This window comes from Neomonachus schauinslandi, chromosome 15 (assembly GCF_002201575.2).
Source record: "Neomonachus schauinslandi chromosome 15, ASM220157v2, whole genome shotgun sequence".
NCBI classification, from domain to species: Eukaryota; Metazoa; Chordata; class Mammalia; order Carnivora; family Phocidae; genus Neomonachus; species Neomonachus schauinslandi.
The window spans coordinates 59,502,928-59,530,738 of NC_058417.1; the positions used below are offsets into that span (position 1 = coordinate 59,502,928).

The following is a 27,811-nucleotide window of genomic DNA, read 5'->3' on the forward strand; positions in this document are numbered from 1 at the left end:
GCCCACCTCACGAAACCATCGCTGGTATCTAGAAGCTTGGTAAGGATGTCTGCTCACAGGAGCTGCGGAGGGCTGGTGACGTCTGGTGGCAGAGCGGGGAGTGGGCCCCTGGTACTCCGGTGTCACCTGCAGGCCCAGAGGGGCGAAGGGCTCCTGCGAAGGATGCACCCTGACTAACGGGACAGCCAAACCTGGAGGGTGAGGAGGCTGCAGCATGCCGAGGCGACTCTGTCTCCCCGCGGCGTGGAAGGAAGGGCAGGTAAGAAGGGATGGAGACACCTCCCCATCTGTCAGAGAACTGACAGGACAGCCTAGTGAGCACTGCCTTCCCAGGCAGGAACTGCACGTTGACACTGACACCTGGTGCCCAGCCCAGCTGCCAAGTGGGGGCCCCTGGGGGGGAGAACTTGTGTGTCTGTGTCCCTCTGACGCCCATGCTCAGGGCCAGCAGGACGCAGCCACGCGAGGAGACGGAGGCAGCGGCCCCGGCTTCCAGGAACCCCCCCTCAGAGCTTCGAATCAGTGGTTATGTTTGGAGAACAGTGTTTGGCTCTGCTCCACGTGAGCCCTCAGAAGGTTCGCCGGACAGTGCACCCGTGCTGGGGACACGGCTCCCCCCGCCACCTCCCTAGAGAGGAGAATCGAGGTCACAGGCACAGGCCTGGGTGGGTGCACGGTGTCTGATTGTCTCAGCCTTCCAGGCCCTCGACTCGCTGCCTGGGGCACGTCCCGGATGACAAGTGGGGACTTCACCATCCCAGGGGGGAAACTCCAGGGCACACACCGCAGCCTCCCACCCGACCGCGTGGCTCTGCAGCTGCCATGTCCAGTGCCCCTGGGCAAGGGCTCCCTCCCTCATGTTTTGTCACTTTATGGAGGAGGCGAGGTCGCAGCTGGCGCGGCAAAGCCAGGACCATGCTCTCACCCTGGACTCCAACAGGGCATGCCAGAACATTCCTGGGTTTCCGGGTACCGCCTCTCCGCGCCTTCCCCGCCAGCCCTACCAGCAGTCTCCGCGCATGGCGGTAGCTGTGCTTTCTCACACAACTTTTCTCCTAGTTTGATGTAGAGCTGGATACACTAGAGGGACTGTATTTGGGGAAAACTGGTAACTGTACCAGTGTGAAGGGTCCCCCTCGGCCCCGATGCACGGTTAGGGCTGACGGGTTAGATGAGTCACCACAACACTGGCCAGGCACGGGACCGGACGCAGGCGCCACCACGAGAGCGGGCACAGTGTGCCCAACAGAGAATACACACCGCTAGCGAACGGCACGCCCTTCAGCCCTGCCCGCAGGCGGACGCCAACCCTGGGTCCCCGCCCCCACACAGGCAGCCCGGAGTCTGGCAGATTCCAAAACTAGGGTTTGGTTTTGTAACATACAATTCTTCTCCCTTGACGGATACAGAGTACAACAAAATTAGTCACTTTTATTTAAAAGAAACATTACAAATAAGTGCAAAATTAAATTTCATGATTAAATACACACCAAAGTAACATGCATACTTTACACTGAAATCCACATACAAAGTTAGTTGATTATATGACAGTGAGAGAGAACTGGCAGAACCAGGAGCTGCCGCCGCAGACTTTCAATGTTTACAACCTGAAATCAAAACCATACAATTAGGCTTCTGTAAAGGGAATTTAAGAAAACGGAATACGTACCTCTGGGAGTACTAACAACATAAGAGCCCATAACCTGTTTTAGCCACCGATGCTAGGAAACGTTATCATGTGCCTTCCCTTCTCAGAATGCTAGAGAGCGGCTCTGAGCAACGACGGGGGCGCGGCAGGCTGAGGCTTCCCGCTCCTGCCCCGGTGTCCGGCCCGGCCGCTGTGGCGCCCAACCCTTCCCTCCACATCCTCTAAATTAAGTGACCGTCTCCGTGTTACTCTGCTCCCTACACACAACGGGGAAACTCAGGAGACCCGCGGGGCACACGAAGCGCTCTGCTCACTGCGGGTGATGCCAACAGCTCCGACAGACAGACAGACAGACGGGGATGGCCGCGCCACACGCCCGGGAGATCAGGACGCCAGCTCGCAGGGAGACGCCCACCCCAGGCTCTCTGACACGGCTGTCTCTTTGCGTCATGTTCAGAGGGGAGAAGGAATTCCTTTCTCCTTTTCTAAGGCAAGCTGCTGGTATTCTTGTTCTATTTAGAAATCTGGTGTAATGCGAGAACTCGCATTGACACATTTGTTCATTTCCCCATTACAGACTCAGTAAAAATGATGGAATCTATTGCCAAAACAAATTTCTATTTGTCCATCCTTTTGTCAACCCAGTCCCTACATGTGTACGGAGCCCCCAGGTGCACGGGGGAGGCGCAGGTGGGAGGGCAGAAGCTAGCGTCAAAGCGGAACTAAAGGTCGCAGGCCAGCAGTCGGGCCCGGGCGGCTCAGAGCCACTGAGCGTCTACACTGCCTTGATGATGATTCGTCCTTTAATACTGGAAATGGGAAGCCCTGCTCAAGGAAACAGACAACCACAGAATGGCCTCAGGACCAAGGTCCCCGGGCAGTCCTCCAGCCGCTGAGCCACGAGGCCCAAGGGCACCGGCACCCACCCCAGGAGTCTGAAGGGCACACGCAGCGCTTCGGGGGCGGCCGGCTGTGGGTGCTGGTTGCACTCCCGGTGGAGTCACAGCTTGTCATCGGTCATTTCTAGGAACTGTGCGTAGACGTCCCGGATGCACTCCCCCTTGGGGTTGAATAGAAATTTGTAGTAGCTGCCGTCTGCACAAATCGCTGAGACAGAAGGAGACCATTTTACTCACATTGTTTCTCCCCTCAACGTTAACAGCAAGCAGACCTCACTGAGCTGAACTGTAAATGGCCTCACTCTGGGCAGCGACCCAGAGTGAACATGGGTGACAAGGGACCGCCCCCCATTCCTGACTGAGCACACACGTGGCCAGGAACCCCAACTGCTCTGGGGTGGTGCATGTATTCGACTTATGTGTGGAGGGGAAAAACCCTGTCTGGTCATCCGTTCAAAAACCAAATGACATGCCCCCACAACTTCCTGGGAAACCCTGGAGGGCAGGGGGCTGACGTCACCCCACACGGCTGTGCAGACCCCCGAGTGGATCCCCTGGGCCCCCAGGAAAGCGAGCACGGGGCCACCAGCTCAAGGACCACTTACCAATGACGGCATTTGGCTCTGTTCCAAAGGCACAGATGCATGGAGAGCCTGAGGGAACCTGAAACTTGGAAAAACTCCACTTGGAACTGAAGTACTTTGGAAGGAAACTGGCTGAAGCCAGACTGGGGGGGGGGGGGAGAGAAAAGGCAGTTACGTCTCCATAACAAAGGTGAAATAACACAACTCTCTTTCATTTGGCCTGAGCCCAGATACTTTAAATTCTATATTTCCTTTTAATTTTATTTCTCACATGAAAAAAACAAAGTGCTTAAAGTGGCTTCACGGTAACCCCAGAAACCACCAGCACCAGAAGAGGTAGAGGTTTCTACTGTGACTAAATTACTTTGCTAAACATGGCAAACATGAGGACAGGCACTGGGGTTCAGGTCCGAGTCCTAAATCACAGGAAAGGTGACTGGATCCTAATCAGACTCTGTCTAAGGAGCTAAAGACGAGGCCAATAACGATGCCCGTTTTCGCATCAGATACTGTGGACCCTTGAGCAATGAACAGGTGAGGGACACCAACCCCCTGCAGTCGAAATTCCATGTATAACTACTGACTCCCCAAAAATTTAACTCAGGGCCTACTGTTAACCAGTAACAAATGGTCAATTCACACCTATTCTGTACGTTTTATGTACCACACATCCCATACTCTTACAAGAAAGCTAGAGAAAAGAAAATTCTAAGGAAGAGAAAAATATGTTCACGGCACTACCCTGTACCACGTGTCCGTGGCCTGTGGCCGTCACTCCTGTGCCGTGTGAGGGTCAGCCGTGCCTTGTCACACAACCCAACGAGCGACTGTGACTTTGCACCGAATGTGCCTGAAGGAGGGGCCTAGTGCTCTTAACTCTGGGAAACCTACCTAGACTGTTTATTCCTTTTTGGATCTTCGGCAGCAAAAATGTGCACTGTGCCGTGGTCACTGGACACGCAGATGAGGGAAGCGTCCGGATTGAAGTTAATGCTGCAGAGAAATCAGATGAAGCTCTGGTCTCATGTGGATGCAGAAGAGCCCGGGCCCCAACCGTAGTACCACGCCGCTATGTGAGCTGGCGCCTCAAACCCTGGCCTTGTCCGATGCCAGACAGCAACTGTTAGCACCACCACCCTCCACTAATGAGCCGGCAGTGCTCTCCATGGAACCGGAGGGTCCACACTGGGGAACAATCCAGCATGCCACAGCAGGGCCCCTCCCTGGGTACACTGATAAGGCTGCGTACCAGGGAGGGGAAGGGACTTCCTGTGGACCCACCCTGAAGCTCTGGGGTCCCTGAGGCCACCTCTACATGCCAGTCAGGTGATGAAACTCCTCCCCTCCAACGCCCCGGCCCCTAGAGGTGCAGGCTGCCCTTTGGAGGTGGGCATCACTGGGGCTGGGCAGGCCCCCGCTCTGGCTGGAGGGGCCCTGAGAGTAGACACAGGGGAGAGCCCCCACAGGGCTCCACAAACACATTCAGTAAACACATATGTTAATTACATGTTTATCACACAGACCCAAATGCTGCTCGGCACCTGGAAAGGCCACAGACGCCAAGAACGAAACCCCGCCCAAGCAGGGGGTCCACCATGGCAGGGCTGTAGACCCCGAGTGATTACAGATGAGCTAACAAGGTCTCTGGTGTTTGCCTTAAAATACCACAGAAGAATCAGCTGGAGGAACAGTGGAGAAGAAATAAAACTGGCAAGTACCGACAAACATGGAGGCAGGGTCAATGGTAGTTCATTACAATCTCTCTAACTTTTGTACGTGTTCCCATAATAACGATCTAAAGTTAGTCATAATAAAACAAGCTGACACCTGACTCTCTACAGCAGGTAGGGGCCCTGATTCTCCCTCAGTCACACGAGCCCTGTTTGACTCAGTCACTCAGGGGACATGGGGGTGGGGGGCTTCTTACCAATAAATATTGGCTGCTTGAGATCCTCTTCGTAGTTCCTGGATTAAATGCCCTGATGAAGTATCAAATATTCTTATAAGGGTCCCCTTTGAAAAACAGTGAAGTGTTTTATTATCATTCACAACTTTTTAGTTTTTTGAAATGAATATTTTACTCACAAACCCATCAGTCCATACAAGCCCTTCCCAACTCACCCACATCATCTAAAACTCAACTTTTCCCTCCGTTGCACCCGAGAGTTAAGGTGGTGGCTCTCTGGCCCGACAGCACTGGGTAGGAGCCAGACCCCTGGGTGCCAGCCCTCCACTAACCCCCTGCACCTACTGCCCCGGCAGACGCCTGAGAGAACCCGCAGCCTGTACGGACGTGTTCCTGGGGGGTTGTCAGTTCTCTGTCTACAGCAATGACATCTTCGTTGTAACTCCCATGGCCGGTTAGAAAAAAGCACAGTGATTCTATTGTGTACCAGGGAGGGGAAGGGACTTCCTGTGGACCCACCCTGAAGCTCTGGGGTCCCTGAGGCCACCTCTACATGCCAGTCAGGTGATGAAACTCCTCCCGTCCAATGCCTTCGCCACCTTCCCAAGAGAAGGTGGCGAAGAACCCGTGAGCAGTCAGAGCCCACAGGGAAGGGCTGGTTTCCGCGGGGCCCGCACGCTAAGTCCTTGGGAGCGCAAGGGCCCTTGCGAGGGCGGCCGGGGCAGGTGTGCAGCTGTCACGGGAGGACACGCACTTACTTTCTCAGATGCGGTTGCAATTCTTGTTCCCTGCAGGTTGAGAGCAATGCAGCTCAGGACGCCCTCGTGGGCTGGAATGTCCACGGGCGGCTTCTCGGTGCTGGCCAGGTCCACGAGTTGCACGTGGCCCGTGTGTGTGCCCGGGAAGGCCAGGAGGGAGTTGTTACTGTTGGGGCACAGGACGCAGAGGCCTGATCGGAGATGGAGAGAACCCATCAAGCACTCACGACTGTCTAAAAGCCTCTGCCTTACCCAAATAAAACCTATTCTCTGTCCTCTAGCTCACAAGAAAAAAAAATAAGACTTACTCATGTGTTTTAATTTTTTTTTTTTAAGATTTTATTTCTTTATCTTGGAGACAGAGAGGGAGAGAGAGATCGTGCAGGGTGGGAGGCAGAGGGAGGTGGAGAGAGAATTCTCTCAAGCAGACTCCATGCTGAGCCCAAAACCCAACGTGGGGCTTGATCCCATGAGTCTGAGATCACGACCTGAGCCGAAACCAAGAGTTGGATGCCGAACTAACTGAGCCACCCAGGTGCCCCCTAGGGTTTTCATTTATATCAGAATCACAACATCTTTTCATTGTAAAAGGTATTAGAAGGCCAGACAAGGCTAAGTCCTGGGAGACTGAGACTGCCTCGTAATTGGAAACATCCACTGTCACATATCCACCTTCCATGGTGCCAGCCACTGAGAATACAAAATTGTGAAATACAAATACTCCATTAACAACTGCACAAAACCCCAAATACTTAGGAATAAATTTGACAGTGCCTGCGTCAGACACTGGACCACAGTGTAGAAGGAAACCAAAGTTCTGATGGATGGAGAGCTGATCTGAGCTGACCTACTGTGGTCACGGCTGGAGTGTACTTTGCCTGCAGGGTCAGTCCGGTCACGATCCAAGTCTTTCTGCAGGCTTTATCAAACAGCGGACAAGCTGACACTAGACATCCTAAGGAAAGGCAAGGTCCTAGAATAGCCAAAAATTTTTTGTAAAATAAGAACATTAGAGAACTTACACTACCTAATTTTAAGAATTATTTTAAAGCTCTTGATACCAAAGCAGTATGGTATTGATATAAGGACATATCACTGGAACAGAACAGAGAGTCCAGAAAAATCTTACACTTACTTGATTAAAAAAAAAAAAGATAATTCATTACAGAAAAAAATAGTCGGATATTCATAAAGAAAAATACAAATCTGGGCCTTTGTCTCATGCTATACACAAAAAAATAGATTAAAGACCTAACTTAAGATCTAAAGCTTCTAGAAGAACACATAAAAGAAAATCTTTGTTTTGCAAAAAACCACAGACCCACTGAAAATATCTGCAAAAGTGATAGACAAAGGGCCTTATCTAGAATATACAAAGAATTCTTACAAGTCAGTGAGAAGATAAACAAAGTTAAAACAGGAAAAGACGTGAAGACACCTCATAAAAGATGTTTGAATGGCAACAAGCACATGACAAGATGCTCAACACCGCCAGTCCTCAGAGAAATGCAAACAAAACTCCAGGGACATACCAGTCCCAAGGCAACACCCCACGTTCAGAAGAGTGACAATACCAAGTGCTGGGGCAGGGATGTGCTGCCATCCAGCCCTCCTAGGTCACTGATGGGGGTGCAAGAAGACACCACCATTTTGGAAAACATTTGCTAGTATTTTATAAACGTGGGCACATCATGACAATATGATCCAGCAGATGTGCTCTTCAGTATTCACCCAAGAGAAATAAAACAATTCCTCCAGGCAAAGACATGTCTGTGAACATTCACAGCAACTTCTGTTCATAACGGTCCAAACACTGGAGTGCATAAACAATTGGTATATCCATACTATACAGTATTACTTAGGAATAAAAATGAGGAAAAGAATATATACGTAACACATGGAGGAACCTAAGAAATATTAGGCTAAGAGGAAGACCACAAAACTTGAAGGCCAGGTGGGGAAAGGGGCCACCTGGAACTCTTTTCCACTGTGGGGGTAGTTTCACAGCTGTTTACAATGACTAAATATATCGAACGATATAGTTAAAATGAGTGAGTTTTATGTATATTACAGCTCAATAAAGCTAAAAGAGAAACACTAAAAATTTTAAAAAGAAATTGAGGTGCTATAATGAGGAACAAAGTCACATGCAATCCTTGCTCCGAAGAAAAAGGGAATGAAACCCCTCAGAACTCAGTGAAAACACACAATTCCAAGGTCGCCCAAGGAGCTCCGGAACTGCTGACGACGACAGGGGGAAAGTTCCCTCATTCCAACCCCCCCGCCCCCTGCGTGGTAGGAGGGGGGTCTCAGCCACTCCCTGGCAGACCAGGTGCTGGTGTGAGCAATGCGGCCCAGAGAGCTCGCCCAGGAGGAGGTGGAGGGCACCCAGGCAAAAGGGTGTAGGAGGAAGAACGAGAAGCCTGTCTCCGTCAGAGTGCCCCCAGTGAGTCTCAGGACCCATCTGACCATGGCAGTGCCACTCAGAGACCTGCCGCAGAGGAGGGCACCCGGCACCGGTCTCCACCTGGACGGAACATCAAAGAGCCAACTTCCATCGTTACTCCTCTGCATTTCTTACCTTTAGGATTATAGCAGGTTTCAAAGACATGCAACTGATGGGGATTATGTGTGAACGTAAACACCTTAATCATTGAGTCCAAAACAACCACAATTCTGCAAAGAAAAAAACACAATCAGAATTCCTATTCCCAAAAGCAAAACTCAAGCATTTTGTGATTTTTGTTCTTATTATTTTGAAACTTAGAAACAGTCCAAACAGCACAAGCAGAAGGATCATTCTTGAATCAGAGCCCCACAAAGGCAAGGTCTCTGGAGGTCACCCATGAGCCCCTGGGGGTGTGGCAGGCACTGATGGACAAGCACCTCTCACCTGCGCACCTGGGTACAGGCTGACTAACGGACCTTCCTGAGGTTTAAGGACATTTTCATCAAATATTTCATCTAGAATAAGAACCAAGTAGAGTACATGGAGCAGAAAATAAAGAAATTTTCTTTATATACACTTTTAGATATGTCTGGATAATTTAGAAACGTTGGAAACTGGAAGGTCCTTGGATTTGGCTCCAGGATTTGATTAGGGGCCCCTAACAATCAACATTACCGGAAGTCACAAACCTAAGAATGCAGGCATGACAGTCCCCTATTCACATTCACCTTGCTCAGCATCTTTGCCCCTTCCACAGCTGAGTATAAGATGTAAATCACACCAAATTAAAATCCAAATTAACAAAACTCTATCTTGCTGAATGTACTAGTAAAAACTTCTGTTCTCCTAAACACCACGCTAGCAACGGCTGAGAGAAGCCTGCTACTTTCAACAGGTAACAGCAATGCCACCTTCTCACTAAGGAGTCTCCGTATCTTCCCTTACCTTCCAGCCGGTAACATTTACTGAGGCAGCGCGTGGCAAAGCTGGACCGAGAGTGAGGAAGGCTCACCCCTCGTGTCCTCAGCGGGAACCTGCTGGATGGGGACCGTCCTCTGAAGGACTGAGGACCACTGAGCGCTGCTGCCAGGCACATCCACTGACAAACTGCTTCTAAACGATCCGTGGAAGCCCATAAAACTCACGCCTTCTTTGCAGCAATACAGAAAATCGCATGTCCTTTGGGTCATAAACTACAATCATCACATCTGAAGACATGATTTTCCCAAACATGTTTCTTCCTTCAATATGAAAGTATTTCAGCCGTCTTCGGAGAAACTTAGATAGTAAACCTACCGATCTCGCCGCAGCTTGACTGCTTTGACTTCTGTAGAAAATTCTATTTCAATAACAGTCTTCTTCTTCAGGTCATCCCAGATCATCACTGAAATTTCAGAGAAAGCTTATGGGCACAACAATACACAGCCTGTGGGGCCTCGCAGAAGGGTCATGACCTCATGAATCTCTGACCAGGTCGAGGTTTTGCTCTCCCACTGCCCAGTCTCAGACCCAAGGGACACGTGCAGCCCACCACTCGCAACGCTGTCTCTGAGAGCAGAGCGCTCGCCCGCTCCCTCCCCGCTCTTCCCTTCCAGTACCCCAGCCCAGTCTCCCCCCACCACACACACACACACACACACACACACACACACGCACACACGCACGCAAGCACGCACACCTTTCTGCCAACCTTGCCTAGCTGTCAGGCAAAGTTCTCCCCACCCCTCTTTCCTCGGTTTCACCTGCCTGAGCCAAAAACAAGCCTAACCACAACTACTGCTGGAGTGCTAGAGAGACACCTGGATCAAGAAAAGAGAGGCTTCAGTTTTAATGGATTAAAAAACCAGGGCTGGGGATTACTCTCAACCCCAGCCTGACTGTTCTTGCTCTTCTTCGGTCTCACTTTGCTGCTCACACTGCAGTACTTTATGAAGCATTAATAGTTTGCATCCCAAGGGCTGAGAAAGTTTACAGATAACCTTTGAGGATGAGGACGGCGAGCAGCACTGAGCTGGGGGAGAGGTGTGGGGGAGGGTGGTATCCAAATATTTTCTATCTTCTGCCATCTTTCTCTTACAAAGCTGTCTAGGAAGAGTGTGAGGTGAGGGAAAATAAGCTTCAGCAGGTCATGGGCCAGGTGACCAAGGGTGGAAGGCAATGAATGTCTCCCCTAAAGGTCCTGACACCATGACCACCACGAGTCCTGGAGGTGAGATTTAGGGGTAAGTTTTGCCAGAATGGACTCAGTGACCTCAATTTCAAATCAAAAGATAACAACACCTAAGACAACTACCAAACTTTTATTTTTATAAAATTATTTACTATCGAAGAGATTAAAATTTATAACCATTCAAAATGAAGCAGAAAATTCTGTTGTTACTCCTTTAAAATGCCATCTCTGATAAATCTCTTCATTCCCAAGTCCCCAAAGTGGTCTAGCATGTTGGTAAGTGGGACAGAACCTCAGTCCACAGTCACCTCACTGAAATATAATAACCTTCTGGGCAAAGGACACGTACACTCTTGAACTTGTAAAGCAGTTCAAAAGTAAACTTTCTCTGGCTCTGCAACCTAACACCAAAAAATCTGCAATTCAAAACAAATGTAAACTGGCCCAATCCAGACAGAATCCCAAAGATGAGCCATATCAAGGGTGTCACAAATCCAAGTGAACTCTATTTTCAGAAATTTCTGGAAACAGCATGATGGAGCCCCAGAGCCAGCAGCTCGAATTCTCACTCACAAAAGCAAAGTGACCAGACACAATGCCCCAGACAGAAAAATCCACAGACCTGGGGTGACCTTCAGCTCCCTGTGGTCTCCATGGGCTGCAAGCCACCGTCCTGGTGTGCTGGAAATTCTACATGTATACCCAGGATTTGGCATGTCTGTCTTTTAATACAGTTCCCGATAGCAAAAGGTACATTCACTAATTCTGGAATTCTTCTTTTGTCCTCTAAGCTCCTGATTAAGTAAGAAAAGGCCTTTTGGCGCTGCCTGAACAGCATGTGCAGCCTCGGCTGGAACTTGCCTCGTTGCACTGTGATGACCAGTCTCCTCGAGTCTCATTTTACTGGTTTTCACAAACCGAAGACACTAGCTTCTTCACATTTCAACACCGTGTATCTTAATTTATAACTATTAAAATATTAAGAGTAAATTCAAGCAGCAATTTTGACATTATTCAAAAGCCACAGTGCCACAGGAGGCCAGGCTCTGGACTCTCTTTCCTCTTCAGGGATCAGTAACATGCTTCAAGGCAAAGGCTGACCCAGCAGCAGGACGTGTGCCCGCCCCCAAGCAGCCCAGGGAAAGGAATTATTTTATTTATTTATTTATTTTTAAGATTCTATTTATTGGGTGCCTGGGTGGCTCAGTTGGTTAAGCGACTGCCTTCGGCTCGGGTCATGATCTCAGAGTCCTGGGATCGAGTCCCACATCGGGCTCCCTGCTCAGCAGAGAGTCTGCTTCTCCCTCTGACCCTCCCCCTCCTCATGCTCTCTCTCTCTCTCTCTCTCTCTGTCTCTCAAATAAATAAAAGATTTTATTTCTTTATTGGGGGGGAGCATAAGTGGGGGGAGTGGCAGAGGGAGAGGGAGAAGCAGACTCCCCACTGAGCAGGGAGCCCTACATGGGGCTTGATCCCAGGACCCTGAGATCATGACCTGAGCCGAAGGCAGACGCTTGACTGAGTCACCCAGGTGCCCCAGGAAAGGAGTTCTAAGTAGGCTCCATGCTGGGCTCCATGCCCAGCGTGGGTCTCAGACCCACAACTCTGAGATCAAGACTCAGATGCCCAACCGAACCCCCCTCTCCCCCGGTGCCCCCATACCTGCACTCTGAGCATGGTGGCCTCTGTGTTGCTTCTGGATGGCCTCTTTCAGAACTTCTAAGCCACAGGCTCTGCTGGCAACGACCCAGACAGCAACCCAGGCTTTCTGCCCTTCAGCCCTGGTCATGACAAGCTGGAAGGGTCCAAGCACTCCACTGCAGGCAGTTCCACTCCCCATCCCCACTCACAGTGTCCCCCAGGCTCCTCTGAGAGCTGCAAGCCGGGGCCCCAGAGCCTGCCAAGGATCATCCAGGACTCTGCACCTTTCTGTGCTCACCTGACTCCCCTCTTTCCCGATCACACCCTCAGCTGGTATTCAAAGTCCCTGGATCTGTCCTTACCCATCTCTGCAATCCACCTCCCACCTCTTCTGGTGTTCTACCCTGCTTTCACAGATACCTGGGTTTACAGGTATCAAGTGTATACACACTGTGGTTGGTAAAGTTTTTGTTTCTCCCCTACTTTAAAAGCCAGACGTTTTACACCACAATCTCTCTGAACACACACAGACTTATACACACATACCAAACACAATATTCTTAAACCTAGAGCCAACATGGTGTTTTGTTCTACGTGGCAACCAAATCAATGTTTCTGTGAGTCAATGGCTCTTTGTAGGAAAAATAACCTTCCTATACCTTGCTTTAAAATGAACACATAACATTTATGATACCAACCCACAGTTGAATACTCAGAACAAAATGGGGTCCAGAGGCATGGCATGCCTCCTGTTTAGCCAACGTTAATTGAAAAGCACGTGCTTGGGCGCCTGGGTGGCTCAGTCGGTTAAGTGACTGCCTTCGGCTCAGGTCATGGTCCCAGGGTCCTGGGATCAAGCCCCACATCGGGCTCGCTGCTCCACAGGAAGCTTGCTTCTCCCTCTCCCACTCCCCCTGCTTGTGTTCCCTCGCTTGCTTTGTCTCTCTCTGTCAAATAAATAAACAAAATCTTTAAAAAAAAAAAATAAATAAAACATATTTAAAAAAAAAATGAAAAGCACGTGCTTTATGTCGATGGGAACAGGTGACCCTTGCCACACACTTTTTCTCCTGGGAACAGCAGGGACAAGACTTTCTCTCTGGATGCCTCCTGTCAGTGACTGGTCCTTCATACTCCACAGGGCCACCAGGGAAGAGCAAATGTAGCCACAAACACCAAGACACTCTAGAAAGTTCCAGACATTATAACATGGAAGGCATGGTCATTAAGCCCACCATCACTTTACCTTTGTTGGGGGGGTATTTCGGCTTTTTCCCACCACCGACTAAAGCTAAATAGTTGCAGCGAAATAACATTTCAACATGGCCAACTCCTCCTTCCAGAAATTCTGAAATGATATTGAAAAAAAGTTAGTATGTATATTTTGCAATTTAAATACAGAAAAAAAGGGAAAGGTAACACTCAGCATTTGACTTTCATCAGCGATCTATACCTGACTACCATCAGCAATGAGACTGCCAGCTGGCCAGGAAAGAGGAAGAGCTGTGGGCCTTGGACCTCCCTCAGCAGCCCATCCTCATGAGCTGTGTTCCCCAGGTATAAATGCTGAGCACCCAGCACCCTAAGAAGCCAACGTACCAAAATGTATGAAAACTCCTATTTTAAGGGGTAGCAAAATCTCCAAGCTCTAAGAAAGCGTGCTAAATGCTTTAACGTAAAAGCAGAGTTCATCACTTTAAACACCTCTTCCACTGGCTTGAAATGCTCAAAAATGTTGGTGAATTATGTTAAGAGGAAAACGTCAGCAGATTTTCAGATGTCCTCCATGACAAAAGGAAGACCAACAATGCTCATTCAGGGAAGGTAATGGGAACCTGGTGAGAAGTTTGGGGCTCAGAGGAGTGAACCCCACTCTGGATGCTTTCTGCTGCAGAGCTGGACCACCCATCCTGTTCTCACCAGCTCTGCACTCTGGTCAGCAACGACCGGAACTCCTGGCACAGGGAGGGCACAGCAAAGGGCAAGTGAGGAAGCAACACCTCTGAAAGTTAGAAGTTAAATGAAGATCAGCCATGGCCATTCAAGGTGATTCCAAAGTTCATCAGCTGGCTCTGTGAGAAAAGTAGATTCAAGGCTTCATAAAAATGCTAGAAAGGACTAACTATCAGCTTGATCCTTGGGAATGAACTGCACAGGTCCACTTATAGGCAGATTTTTTTCAATAAATACAATCTGATACTGTAAATGTATTTTCTCTTAACGATTTTTTTTTTTTAAGATTTTATTTATTTATTTGACAGAGAGAGACACAGCGAGAGAGGGAACACAAGCAGGGGGAGTGGGAGAGGCAGAAGCAGGCTTCCCGCCGAGCAGGGAGCCCGATGTGGGACTCGATCCCAGGACCCTGGGACCATGACCTGAGCCAACGGCAGACACTTAACGACTGAGCCACCCAGGCACCCCTCTTAATGATTTTCTTAACAGTATTTCCTTTTCTTGAGCTTTATTGTATGAATATAGTATATGATACATATAACATACAAAATACGTGTTAACTGTTATCAATAAAGCTTCTGGTCAACAATACGCTATTAGCAGTTAGGTTGTTGGGGAGTCAAAAGTCATACATAGGGGCGCCTGGGTGGCTCAGCTGGTGAAGGATCTGCCTTCGGCTCAGGTCATGATCCCAGGGTCCCGGGATTGAGCCCCACATCAGGCTCCCTGCTCGGCGGGGAGCCTGCTTCTCCCTCACCTTCTCTCTCTGCCCCTCCCGCTTGTGCTCTCCCTCACTCACTCTCTCTTGAATAAAATAAATAAAATAAAATCTAAAAAAAAAAGTCACACGTGGATTTTCAACTGCAGGGTGTGTGTGTGTGTGTGTATGTGTATGTGTGTATGTGTGTGTGATCGCTCCTAATTCCCGGTTGTTCAGGGTCAAGAGCAATATATTTATACAAGCATCTGGGGTCTTCCAATTTTTTTCTTTCAGATAAAATCCCTTAGGGCGCCTGGGTGGCTCAGTCATTAAGCATCTGTCTTTGGCTCAGGTCATGATCCCAGGTCCTGGGATCGAGTCCCGCATCGGGCTCCCTGCTCAGCGGGAAGCCTGCTTCTCCCTCTCCCACTCCCCCTGCTTGTGTTCCCTCTTGCTGTGTCTCTCTCTGTTGAATAAAATCTCAAAAAAAAAAAAGAAAAATCCATTAGGTATAATTGATGAATCAAACAGTATATGTGTCTGCATAAAATGAACACATTTTGCCAAATTACCCTATAAAAAGATTCTACCAACCTAAACTGAACCACTGAGGTCATGAAACAGGCCATGGAATAGTCTGCTTCTCCACAGCCAAACCAAAGCTATATGCGAATGTGGGAACACCACCCGTCATGACAAGCCGCTCACTCCCCTCCACCTCACATGCTTCCCATTTCTCTCTAGTCCCTTCATCTTGGACATGCTGGGGTGAGCACAGGAGCATGAGGCCCATTACACAAAACGAGGATCAAGGCCCCCAACATACCATTAAGTCAGGTAGGCTGCTGGACTGGGTAACATCAGGAATCGTGCACAACAGGTCACCTCTTTTTTTCCAGACACTTAGTGTGTCACACGAAGGACCCTGCCCGTCTTATTCATGACTGTATCCCCAGCCCCAGCGCAGCATCAGGCGCTGGAGGCACCGACCACCGCCCAGTGGGCTCGGGAATGCACAGCCCTCACCTGCGTCCCACCTCAGTCATGTGCTGTTCTCTCTCGGTCTCTGTGTCCTCTCTACTTCCCCACACATGGCTGCCAATGTCACATGTGTGAGCACTGGTCATGGGGAGGGAAACATGGGTGACACAAAGACAGGGGAAGGCCTGCGAACCCCTCTGCCCCCCTTGCAGGCCGGGCCAGCTCACTGAGCAGGGGCTGTACAAGTTCTCATCACCTCTGCACCGCAGAAGAGTTGGTTTCTAAATGAAAAGGGAAATTAACTTTTTATGAGTATTCCTTGTTTCTATAATCACTGGATATCATATTTTATCTAAACGTATCATTCTCGAACCTTCTTCCCAGCACACGCTCAGATGTGAGCCCAAGTCCTACACGTGGACACCACAGGCTGCCATTGCAGGCAGTCCTCCCTGGGGCCTCACAGCTTTCTGGGAGTGCAGCAGAGCTGCATGCCCACTTCAAGTGTGATTAAGATGCAGGACCTTCAACGCCTGGGAGGGAGCTGGGAGAAAGCTGCCTCCAACGGCTCCCAGTCCTTGCCGGCGGTGGGCACACCTGGGAGAGGCAGCTCATGGCCAATCCCACCTACTCAGTGCCACGGTCACACTGGAGGTAACGGCCGACAGCCCAGATCTGGGGGTGACCACGGAAATGCAGGCACACTTCCTTCCTCCTCATTTAGGAAAGCAAACCGTCAAGATAAAACAGGAACAAGATCCAGCCTGTTTTCTGTCAAGTTGTAAGTTGCCAGAAATTAACAGCAGACCAACCTACAAGTGCACAGGGGCGGATTGCTTAAAATACACCATCAAAAAGCACAGCACGGGGGCGCCTGGGTGGCTCAGTCGTTAAGCGTCTGCCTTTGGCTCAGGTCATGATTCCGGGTCCTGGGATCGAGCCCCGCATCGGGCTCCCTGCTCCGCGGGAAGTCTGCTTCTCCCTCTCCCACTCTCCCTGCTTGTGTTCCCTCTCTCGCTGTGTCTCTCTCTCTGTCAAATAAATAAATAAAAAATCTTTAAAAAAAAAAAAAAAAAAGCACAGCACGGCCCCACCATGATCCTTTTCAAATTCACTCCAAGCTAAGCTTAGGGACAGACTGCCCCAGACCCAGTTGGGCTGAGCAGCAACAGGAAACAATACTTGCTCTCAGCATGACAATGGCAAACCCTCTGGAACTTAGACTTTTAAATGCTTCTTGTCTAACGTATTTTTCTTTTTAGATTATTTATTTACGAGAGCGAGAGCGAGAGCGAGAGCGAGAGCGAGAGAGCGCGCGCGCGCGAGAGCGAGAGAGAGAGCGCGCGCGCGCGAGAGCGAGAGAGAGAGAGCGCGCGCGCGCGAGAGCGAGAGAGAGAGAGCGCGCGCGCGCGCGAGAGAGAACGCCCACGATCAAGGAGGGGGGGGGCACAGGAAGAGGGAGAAGGGGATTCCCTGCCGAGCAGGAAGCCCGATGTGGGGCTCCATCCCAGGACCCCGAGATCATGACATGAGCTGAAGGCAGATGCTCAACCGACTGAGCCACCCAGGCACCCTAATGTATTTTTAGAAAAATCTTGAGTTTGTTATAAACATATCATTAATTAGGAAATAGCTATCAATATATTGCTAATGATTCAACTGGAAACTAAGCCTGTAACTCCTAAATTTCTAGGTCACTTTATTTTATTTATTTATTTAAAGATTTTATTTATTTTACAGAGAGAGACACAGCGAGAGAGGGAACACAAGCAGGGGGAATGGGAGAGGGAGAGCAGGCTCCCCGCCCAGCAGGGAGCCCGATGTGGGGCTCAATCCCAGGACCTTGGGATCATGACCTGAGCCGAAGGCAGACGCTTAACCACTCACTGAGCCACCCAGGCGCCCCGCCCCTATGTTATTTATTTGTCAGAGAGAAGGAGAGCACAAGCAGGGGCGGCGGCAGGTAGAGGGAGAAGCAGGCTCCCCGCTGAGCGAGGAGCCCCATGTGGGACCCAATCCCAGGACCCTGGGACCACGACCTGAGCCAAAGGTAGACACTTAACCGACTGAGCCAACCAGGGGTCCCTCTAGGTCACTTTAAATAAAAAGTATTTGCAAGTCAGATTGTTTCAAAGTATTTTGTCACTATTTATCCATATAAAACAGAATTGTCTTAATTCACTAAGCAACCAAAAAACAAATACAAGGCAGATTCTCAGAAGACTGACAGGAAACTCCCGTCACGGCCTGAAGCACTCACTGACCCACTCTCTAAGAGCACACGGCTGCTGGACTGACAGATGATGAAGGCACAAGCTTACACAGCACTTAATATGTGTGCCAGGCACTAATCTATGTGTTTTAAGCATTCTAATTCACTGATCTTCACGATAATCTCAGGAGGTAGACAGTTATCACCTCCCTTTTACACAAAGAAAGTGAGGCCAAGAGAAGGTGAGGAACTTGCCCAAGGTCACACAGCAGCCTGGTAAGGGGCAGAGTCAGATTCCACCCAACCAATGTGGGCCGAGAACCTGAGCCCTTAACTACCGGCTATACGGTCTGTCTCTAATAAATGCAAGTTATACACCTCAATTTACAAAGTCAACTCCTAGATGTAAAGCACCACTTACTGTTTTATACACCAGGGCTGCTGTACAAAGACTGCACTTGACAAAGGGGTTTCACTGTCAAAACATTTCTGAAAGTCCCTGATGCTGGGTTATTAGTTGTGACAACGGAAGGGGGGCTGTTCAGTGGAGCACCGGGATGCAGTAACTTCCTCTTACAGAAAGAAACAGTTCCAGCATCAGAAAATATAACTGTGCACTGAGTAAAAACCAAAACCACAACTACAGGAAGAAAAAGGATGTTTCTCATTTTCTATGATTTATCTGAGATTTGTTCATCTGTTGGCAGTGCTTGATTCTCCAAGCAAGTAAAGAGAGGAGACACCAAAAGCGTAAGAAAAATACCTTGGGGTAAAAGTAAATTGAAAACAAGTCTACCTGTAAAATTTACCAATTTTTCCTGTCAATGGCAAAAGGATCACTATTATTTTAGTATTATCAATAGAAGTCCTGATTCCACTTAAGAAGCTTTTGAAAACTTGCATTCCCCGAAAACGTAACTTAAGACACCGAAATACGTAAACAGAAGCAACTACAATTTATTGCTACAGATAATATTTTCTAAGTGGTCATTTATCAAGGGTCAAGAGTCCCATATACTGAATTAAACCCATCACTTGAGTTCTCTACAACTTCACATTCAGCAAGAAGAGAGAGAATGGCCTGCACCACTACCCCATGTTCTCCCGTGGCAGCTAGCGACAATTGAAGACATGGCAGAGACACATGATGTTTCAAAGTTCACATCCACCGGAGAAATTAGAGCCGGGCCACGCCCACTGGATCAGCCCTGCACCCCGTCTAGGCCAGCAGAGGGCCATGAACCTATTTACTTCTCAAAACCAGGACCCCGCCCCCCACAACTGTGAGATAAAATGCAGATTCTTTGAAGTCTGGAAAAAGGGAGACTACGAAATGTCAACTACTCTTACCTTGTTTCTCTTTTTCTTTTAGCGGATCGGTGTTATAGACTCGGAATCCGTTTTCCATCCCACAGGCAAAGCATCCTTAAGTGTGAAAGCGAGAGAGAGACACACATTAATCCACAGTGGGATCTCAGCTAAGGGCCCCAGGGCCCAGAACAGCCAAAACAAGGGGTCTGGAGAAAGCAGACTTTCCTAAGAGCTCTTGCAGAGGCTCGGACAACACGGTGTGGTCTGCTCAGCCACAGCTAACCTCCTGGGGCTGCTAGTAAACGACGTGCATACCCCGGCACAACGTTTTCGGTCATCTAACGTGGAAAAGAGCCTTTGGAGTCACTCCAACTTCCTCCTGCAGGGCCTTTCTCTGGCACTCCTGAAGACCAGCTCTGCCTAAACTTAATTCCACGAGAGGGGTTCACCAGCTACCTCCACAAGCCATTCTGCCACTGCACATTTCCCTCAACACCTGCCTCTTGCTATAACACTCACCACTGGCTCCCCCATTCCTTTTTTTTAAGATTTTATTTATTGATTTTGACAGAGAGAGAGAGAGAGAGAGTGAGAGAGGGAACACAAGCAGGGGGAGTGGGAGAGGGAGAAGCAGGCTTCCCGCCGAGCAGGGAGCTCGACGCGGGGCTCAATCCCAGGATCCTGGGATCATGACCTGAGCCGAAGGCAGACGCCTAACGACTGAGCCACCCAGGCGCCCCTGGCTCCCCCATTCCTAAACATCTCTTGAGTGCTGTCTGTCAGACACCAAGATCTGGAGAGGCAATGACAGAACAAGAAAGTCCATGCCTTCCGGAAGACAGCTGAGAGCCAGCAATCCCAGCAAGTGTGGCCACAGCAGACCAGGGAGGGAGGGGGCGGGGAAGGGCTGCTGCAGGATGGCCTTCCAGAAAGTGGCCTGAGGTCTCCCATGACCTCCCCCCACCTGTAAACAAGCCTAACCTTGAAACCTCTGTCACGGTCACACACCAGGTTGTTAATGGTCCAATGAACATCCACCAGAACAGCCAGAATGGTGGAAAGCGCCAAGTATAAAGCAGGTTTGGAGGGAACTCTGAACCTGCTGGTGGATGGCGAACCGGTGCCACACCCTGGAACGCTGTTTGCTTGACCTACTACGGCTGTCAGCTCTACTCCTCGGTGTGTAGGCCTTACAGAGATGGCCACATAGGTTCGCCAAGACACGCATTACAGGGGCGCCTGGGTGGCTCAGTGGTTAAGCGACTGCCTTCGGCTCAGGTCATGATCCTGGAGTCCCGGGATCGAGTCCCGCATCGGGCTCCCTGCTCCGCAGGGAGTCTGCTTCTCCCTCTCCCACTCCCCGTTTGTGTTCCCTCTCTCGCTGTGTCTTTCTCTGTCAAATAAATAAATAAAATCTTTAAAAAAAAAAAAAAAAAAAAAAAAAAGACACGCATTACAAAGTTCACAGCAGCACTCTTACACCCTAATAGCCAAAAACTGGGAACCCATCCAAATGACCCCCGATGGCAGACTGAATTAATTTTGATATAGTCACACAGGAAACCACTGTGCATCAATGAGAATGATCTACAACAATACTCGGCAATACAGAGAATGTCCCACAAACGTGACGTTGAATGAAAAAGCCAGGAACAAAAATAAAGTACAGACACAGGCAAAACTAATCTACACCACTGGAAGTTAGACTGGACTGTGGCAGTGACCGGAAGGAGCACCGGGCGGCCAGGTGTGTTCAGTTTCTTCACCTGGCTGCTGCTGGAAGGTGTGTTCAGGTTGGAAAATTCATCAAGCTGAACACTTAGGGCTTGTGCACTTTTCTGTAAGTATTGCATACTTCAATAGAAAGAAGGAAAGGTATTACGAACACCAAAGGTTGGCAACCACTCTCCAAGAAGTCTAGGCATCATCCTTGCTATGTTCACACAACTTTTTCCCACAGAGGAAGCCCCAGCCCAACAGCTGGGGACCCCACAGGGCCCTGGGCTGGCTGGGGGCTCTCTTCTATACACAGGCACACCTTGTTCCATGTTGCTTCACAGACCCTGTGCTTTGTGCAATCGAAGGTTTGGGGCAGCCCTGCCTCCACCAAGTCTATCAGCACCATTCTCCATAGCATTTGCTCACTCACGTCTCTGTGTCACATTCTGGTAATTCTAGCAAGATTTCAAACTTTTCCGTTAGTATATTTGTTATGGTGATCTGTGATTAGTGATTATAACTCACTGAAAATTCAGATGGTAGCTAACATTTTTTAGCAATGAACTATTTCTTAATTAAGATGTACAGGGGCGGGCGCCTGGGTGGCTCAGTTGGTTGGGCGACTGCCTTCGGCTCAGATCATGATCCTGGAGTCCCTGGATCGAGTCCCGCATCGGGCTCCCTGCTCAGCGGGGAGTCTGCTTCTCCCTCTGACCCTCCCCCCTCTCATGTGCTCTCTCTCATTCTCTCTCTCTCAAATAAATAAATAAAATCTTAAAAAAAAAAAAAAAGATGTACAGGGGCGCCTGGGTGGCTCAGTCGGTTGGGCATCTGCCTTTGACTCTGGTCATGATCCCAGGACCCTGAGATCATGACCTGAGCGGAAGTCAGACGCTTAACCGGCTGAGCCACCCAGGTGCCCAAAAATCTTAAAAAAAAAAATTAAAGTACGTACATTTTTCTTTAGACACAATGCCATTACACACTTAACACACTGCAGTACAGTGTAAACATTTATATGCACTGAGAAATGAAAATATTCATTTGACTCACTTTATTGTGATAGTCTCTAGTGCAGTTGTCTCTGAGGTGTGCGTGTAGAGACAACTCCCATACAGCCCACATGCAAATACCACCACCACCACCCCGTACCCCCTTTCCCCATAGCTACAGTGAAGTGGGCCAAGGACAGGAGTCTGTGGCCTCAGGTCTTGGTCCAGGCAGGATAAGCAAGTATATACACAAAGGGTACATACTCAAAAATTTGAGTTTCCCAAGGTAATAGGAAAAAAAAATAGGCAGCTAAATTATAGAAATGTACATCTCAACACTTAAGAGTCTCGAAGACCACCGTGCAAATTATTTTTAGAAGATAAAAGTTTGAACATGTGAGCAAATGTCCTTTTAAAAATGCTTTCTTGTACATCTGAAACAAATGTAACATTGTGTGTCAACTACATTTCAACTAAAAAATTTTATTTTTTTTTTTAAGATTTATTTATTCATTTGAGAGAGAGAGAGAGAAACAGCATAAGAGGGGAGAGGGTCAGAGGGAGAGGCAGGCTCCCCGCTGAGCCGGGAGCCCGATGTGGGACTCGATCCCAGGATTCCAGGATCATGACCTGAGCTGAAGGCAGTTGCTTAACCAACTGAGCCACCCAGGCACCCTCAACTAAAAAATTTTTTAAATAAAGAAATGATTCTTAGGGACGCCTAGGTGGCTCAGTCAGTTAAGTGTCTGCCTTTGGCTCAGGTCATGATCTCAGGGTCCTGGGATGGAGCCCCGTACTGGGCTCCCTGCTCAGCAGGAAGTCTGCTTCTCCATCTCCCTAGGCCTGCCACTCCCCCTGCTTGTGCCCTCTCAAATAAATAAAATCTTAAAAACAAACAAACAATGATTTCTAAGCAAAAGTTGCAACGAGTGTTAAAAATGCTGAAGAGGGGCGCCTGGGTGGCTCAATCAGTTGAGCGTCCAACTCTTGGTTTCAGCTCAGGTCATGATCTCAGGGTCATGAGATCAAGCCCCACGTCCACAGGGCTCCCCACTCAGCAGGGAGTCAGCTTGGGGTTCTCCCTTTCCCTCTGCACCCCCACCCCTGGCTTGTGTGCGCATGCACACTCTCTCTCAAATTTAAAAAACGCTGAGTAGAAATTAAAAATCAGTATAAGTAAAAACAAAATGTAATAAATTCAATCATCTAGCATAAATTTAGAGAGAATTTAACCTAAGGGTAATCAGAAGTTTAAGTATAAAAGCATATTTTTTTCCTTCAAAAACACTTACTTTACCTACAATTTGTTAAAATGAAATGAGCTGGGCTTACAGAAGGGTATTTTTCAGACAATGGAAATATGGCCTTTTAAGAGCCACAGCTGTATTTTATTTTATTTATTTCTCGAGAGAGGGAGAAGATCCCAAGCAGGCTCTGCTGGATCTCATGACCCCGAGACCACCACCCAAGCCAAAACTAAGAGTCGCATGCCCAACTGACCGAGCCACCCAGGCGCCCCGCAGAGCTGTATTTTAAAAACAATCTTTGATAAAATCTTTATAAAAATATAATAATCTTCACTGGTTTCTTAAATAATCAGCATCATTATGAGCCTCGAATACTGTACTGAAACTTAATTCAAAGATTCCTCACTCAGTATCAAGGCAGGTATCATAAGAACGAATCTCTTGCATTAAATGACTTCAAGTCACTAAGCTGCTTGCGTTTGTAAACACAAAAGGTATCACAAGTTTTTATAGTTACCTCTCCCCTCCCTTACTACCAGCTAGCCATCTCTTTCCACTGAAAACATATTATTTTTTTAAAGATTTTATTTATTTATTTATTGGGGGGGGGAACGACAGAGGCAGAAGCAGACTCCCCACCAAGCAGGGAGCTCAACGCAGGACTCGATCCCAGGACCCCGGGATCATGACCTGAGACGAAGGCAGATACTTAACTGAGCCAACCAGGCACCCCTGAAAACATAATGCTTTTTTTTTTTTTTAATTTTATTTATTTATTTGAGAGAGAGAACACCTGAGAGGGGATAGGGTCAGAGGACCAAGCAGACTCCCTGCCGAGCAGGAAGCCTGATGTGGGACTCGATCCCGGGACTCCAGGATCATGACCTGAGCCGAAGGCAGTCGCTTAACCAACTGAGCCACCCAGGCGCCCCTGAAAACATATTTCTTAAGGAGTTGTTATATCACTGTTAATTCCTTAAAGAGCTTTCAATTATCAAACCCATTAAAAAACCTACTGCCCTCCTCTGGTAATCAAACCCCAAAACGTTCAGCCACATAATTGCCCAAAGTCCAACATCTGGCCCCAAACTCATACCTCACTCATAAATAACGTTCTCCCACAATTCCCGCAGTCCGGCCCAACCAAAACCACCTTCCGTGGCTCAGCGCACGGCACCCACACCCTTCCCAAACTTTGCCCGCGGCTAACTGCCACCTCCTCCGAGAACCTGGCCCTGACCCTGATCTCCAAGGCTGGAAGGAAACTTGCCCTCCTCCAACCACATGAAAACCTCCCTATCTTGGCATGCCTCTTTCGACCTGCCACCTTGTTATCTCGCCTATGACACCACAATCAACACCTGTGGGCAGGTTTAACCCATCCTTCAGAGCACAGCACAAAGTAAACACGCCAACCACAGCTAGGCAACCGCGGCATTGTCTACTGAAAATTATCTTCACAGGGGCGCCTGAGCGGCTCAGTCGGTTCAGCGTCTGACTTTGACTCGGGTCGTGATCCCGGAGTCCTGGGATCGAGCCCCGCGTCGGGCTCCTGCTCGGCGGAGAGCCTGCTTCTCCCTCTGCCTGCCACTCTGCCTATCTGTGCTCTCTATCTGTCAAATAAATAAAATCTTAAAAAAAAAAGAAAAAGGAAATTATCTTCACAAATGCGCGATCCTACAGCACTACTCGGATGCTCTTCGAAAACAAAACTTCCAAAGCGACCACGGAAGAGCCCTTCGAGTCTGTCCCCGAACAGCAGCTGTCACCCCTTTCTCCCCAGGGGGGAAGCTAGCAGCTGTGCAGTGGAGAGGCAGCGCGGCGCCCCGGTCCTCCCCGCCCCTCCCGGCCCCTCCCCTCCCGCGTCCTGCCGGCTTTCCCGGACGTGGCTCCAAGAGCGCCTTAAACCACCCAGGGACCTCAGCTGGATTCCAAAACGTGAAAATAAAATGCCATTTCCCCAATGGCATACTCAACAGTCAAGTCCTTAGAGGGCCTCTGGTTTCACGGAACAAGAAGAAAAAACGCTAAGGGAGTTCAGTGACACTTTCTCATTAAAACCAACGCAACAGGCGAGGACCTACACCCGACTAGGTCAGTAGGCCTGCAGGACTCGTCAATAAAAAGTCTAAGTACGCAGCTGAAAAGAAACCCAAGTGCTTTTCAACTCAACAAGAGCTTATCCGCCGAAGATCCTAAACGGGTACAGGAAAAAAAGCGGAGTTTCGAAGCAGACCCCAGCAAGAGCCGCGGGGAAAAATCCGATTATCGTCGAATCCGGTGAGAGCCCGCGGAGGAGGGCTGACCGAGTGGATGCCGCCGCCGCCCCGAGCTCCGGGAAAGTCCGGAGGCGAGGGACCCGCCCCGACCTCGGCCCACACCCCCCGCCCGGAGTGGGAGCGGCGCCGGCAGGGCCGGGTCGCGAGGCCAGGACAGAACTGGGGGTGGCACGGTCAAGGGCCGCCTCGGGGGGAGGGTGTGGTGGAAGGTGTCGGGGAGAAGAACCCGCCAGGTCGCCAGGTGTTGGGGGGCGTCCGGGGAGGGACCAGGCCGGGCCGGGGGGCGTCGGGGGAGGGGCCGGGTCGGGGGGGCGTCGGGGGAGGGCCGGCCCGGTCGGGGGGCTCCGGAAGAGGCCGGGTTGGGGCCCGGGCGCGCGCAGGGGCGCCCTCACCGTGGTCCTGGTTGAAGCCGGCATAGAGCAGCCCGTTGCCGTGGGGGTTACACGGCAGGAGGTTCATGGCGCCGCCGCGAAGGTCCGCCGCTCCTCAGCGCCGCATGCCCTCGGGGAGGCCGGGCGCTGGGGTCCCGTCTGTCCCGCGGAGGCCGTCGCGCCGGAAGCGAGGGGCGGACGTGCGTGCGCGCGCAGCCAGGGAGCCGCGGAGCGCCGAGCGCATCCACCTGGGCCCGGCCAGGGTGGTGAGGGAGCGCCGAGAACGTCACGTGTGCGGGGGCGGGGCCTGTGCGGAGGGAGGCGGGCTTGGGGGAGAGGGGAGGGGCCTGGCGGCAGGGTGGCGGGGCGGGTCTGGGGGCGGAGAACCACCTACCCGGTCCGAGGAGACTGGAGGGCAACCTACCCCGGACCCCGGCGATTCAAAGAGGCAACCGCGCCCCACCCCTGCCCCTCGCGAACAGGCAGGGCCCACAGCCCTATATATAACTAGAGCCCCCCCCAGGAATCATATAAATTGAGAGACTTTTTCTTATTTTTTATTTATTTTATTTTTAAATATTTTATTTATTTATATGACAGAGAGAGAGAGTACAGGTAGGCAGAGAGACAGGCAGAGGGAGAGGGAGAAGCAGGCTCCCCGCTGAGCAGCGAGCCCGATGCGGGACTCGATCCCAGGACCCTGCGATCATGACCCGAGCCAAGGGCAGACGCTTAACCGATTGAGCCGCCCAGGCGCCCCTTTTTCTTATTTTTAATTGATTGAAAAGATCAGCATTTAAAATAGTAACAATGTATTATAGGGTTTTTATTATATACAGAAGTAAAATGTACACAAAAATAGAAAAATGGATGGAAGTGAGGAAGTGGAAGTATATAGAAGTATAGACCTACCCCATACCTCCACAGGACACAGCCCCCCCCCAGGACACACAGCCCCCACAGGACACACAGGCTCCCCCCCACAAGACACACAGCCCCCGGCAGGACACATAGCTCCCCTCCCAGGATACACAGCCCCCACAGGACACACAGGACACACAGCTCCCCTCCCAGGACACACAGACCCCACAGGACATACAGCTCCCCCTAGGAGACACAGCTCCCCTCCCAGGACACACAGCCCCCATAGGACACACAGCCCCCCCAGGACACACAGTACCCCCCTAGGACACACAGACCCCACAGGACACACAGCCTCCCTCCCAGGACACACAGCCCCCCCCCCCCACCACACAGGACACACAGCCTTCCTGGACATACAGCTCCCCCTCCTGGGACCCACAGACCATCCCCTCGAGGGACAAAGTCTGGACTTTCTGGCACAGAGCAGCTGGGCTGTGGTCCTACTCCAACACTGAGTGGCCATGGAGACAAGAGTGCTGGCCCTAGGGTCCCCTACTCAGACAACCCTCTGGTCTCTCTCTCACTGTCCCCTGTCCTATTTTCCCCTTGCACCTGGACGTCCACAGTCCAGGCAGCACCCGTTCCTGCCCCTCCCATCCTCTCCTCCCATCTGCACCCTTGGGCTGCTGACCCACCCTACAAGGTGGCACCCTTTCTGCCCTGGGGCCCTGGGGCCCTGGGGTCCGAATTTACCCATGCATGCCCTGCTGGTAGAGTCGGCGTAACTCAGTTTCCGTATGTGGGGGTATCTCAGGCTGGTGGCCCGTGGTTTGGGACAGGGGCCAGGCACTGATCACAGACTCACAGACCTGGGGCTCTTCACTGCAGCCCACAGACTCAGAAAGAACCCTGCTGCTGGAGAGCCTTGCCCCAGCAGTCCGGTTGTTACCTCTGCACACGGGCACCTGTGGTCACCAAAGCGGGCACTCAGGGAAATGAGAGACTCAGCCCTTCCTTTGCTCTGGGGCCTCCCGCAGGTCCTATGTCACTCCAGGTCCTTCTGTGACAGACAGTAGTAGGCTGGGGGTGCTGCTGAGGGGGCTCCTCGCCACAGCCACTGTATC

The 27,811-nt window shown here is 50.3% G+C and overlaps 1 protein-coding gene across 3 annotated transcripts; it reads right to left on the bottom strand.

Moving 5' to 3' along the window:
* Nucleotides 1-1,404: 1,404 nt before the first annotated feature.
* On the bottom strand, nucleotides 1,405-26,034 carry WDR45B (WD repeat domain 45B). 3 transcript variants are annotated; one of them, XM_021680879.1, is made up of 10 exons: nucleotides 25,845-26,034; nucleotides 19,255-19,329; nucleotides 13,302-13,403; nucleotides 9,541-9,628; nucleotides 8,377-8,471; nucleotides 5,796-5,986; nucleotides 5,059-5,144; nucleotides 4,023-4,124; nucleotides 3,153-3,274; nucleotides 1,405-2,755 (listed from the first exon to the last, which is right to left on the bottom strand). In XM_021680879.1, the coding sequence occupies exons 1-10, from the start codon at nucleotides 25,909-25,911 to the stop codon at nucleotides 2,649-2,651; spliced, it is 1,035 nt and encodes a 344-aa protein (XP_021536554.1). In that variant the 5' UTR covers nucleotides 25,912-26,034; the 3' UTR covers nucleotides 1,405-2,648. The 3 variants fall into 3 exon arrangements, with proteins under 3 accessions (XP_021536554.1, XP_021536555.1, XP_021536556.1); XM_021680880.1 differs by lacking the exon at nucleotides 25,845-26,034 and adding an exon at nucleotides 19,531-19,627; XM_021680881.1 differs by lacking the exons at nucleotides 19,255-19,329; nucleotides 25,845-26,034 and adding an exon at nucleotides 13,976-14,047.
* Nucleotides 26,035-27,811: the final 1,777 nt, after the last annotated feature.

Excerpts from the sequence above, each read along its gene's own strand:
- WDR45B (XM_021680879.1), bottom strand. The coding sequence starts at position 25,911 with ATGAACCTCCTGCCGTGTAACCCCCACGGCAACGGGCTGCTCTATGCC. Across the intron at positions 5,987-8,376 it reads AACCTGCTATAATCCTAAAG|GCCTCTGCGTCCTGTGCCCC; the intron begins GTAAGAAATGCA and ends ATCTCCGATCAG. Across the intron at positions 5,145-5,795 it reads TTGCAACCGCATCTGAGAAA|GGGACCCTTATAAGAATATT; the intron begins GTAAGTGCGTGT and ends TGTTTTTCAAAG.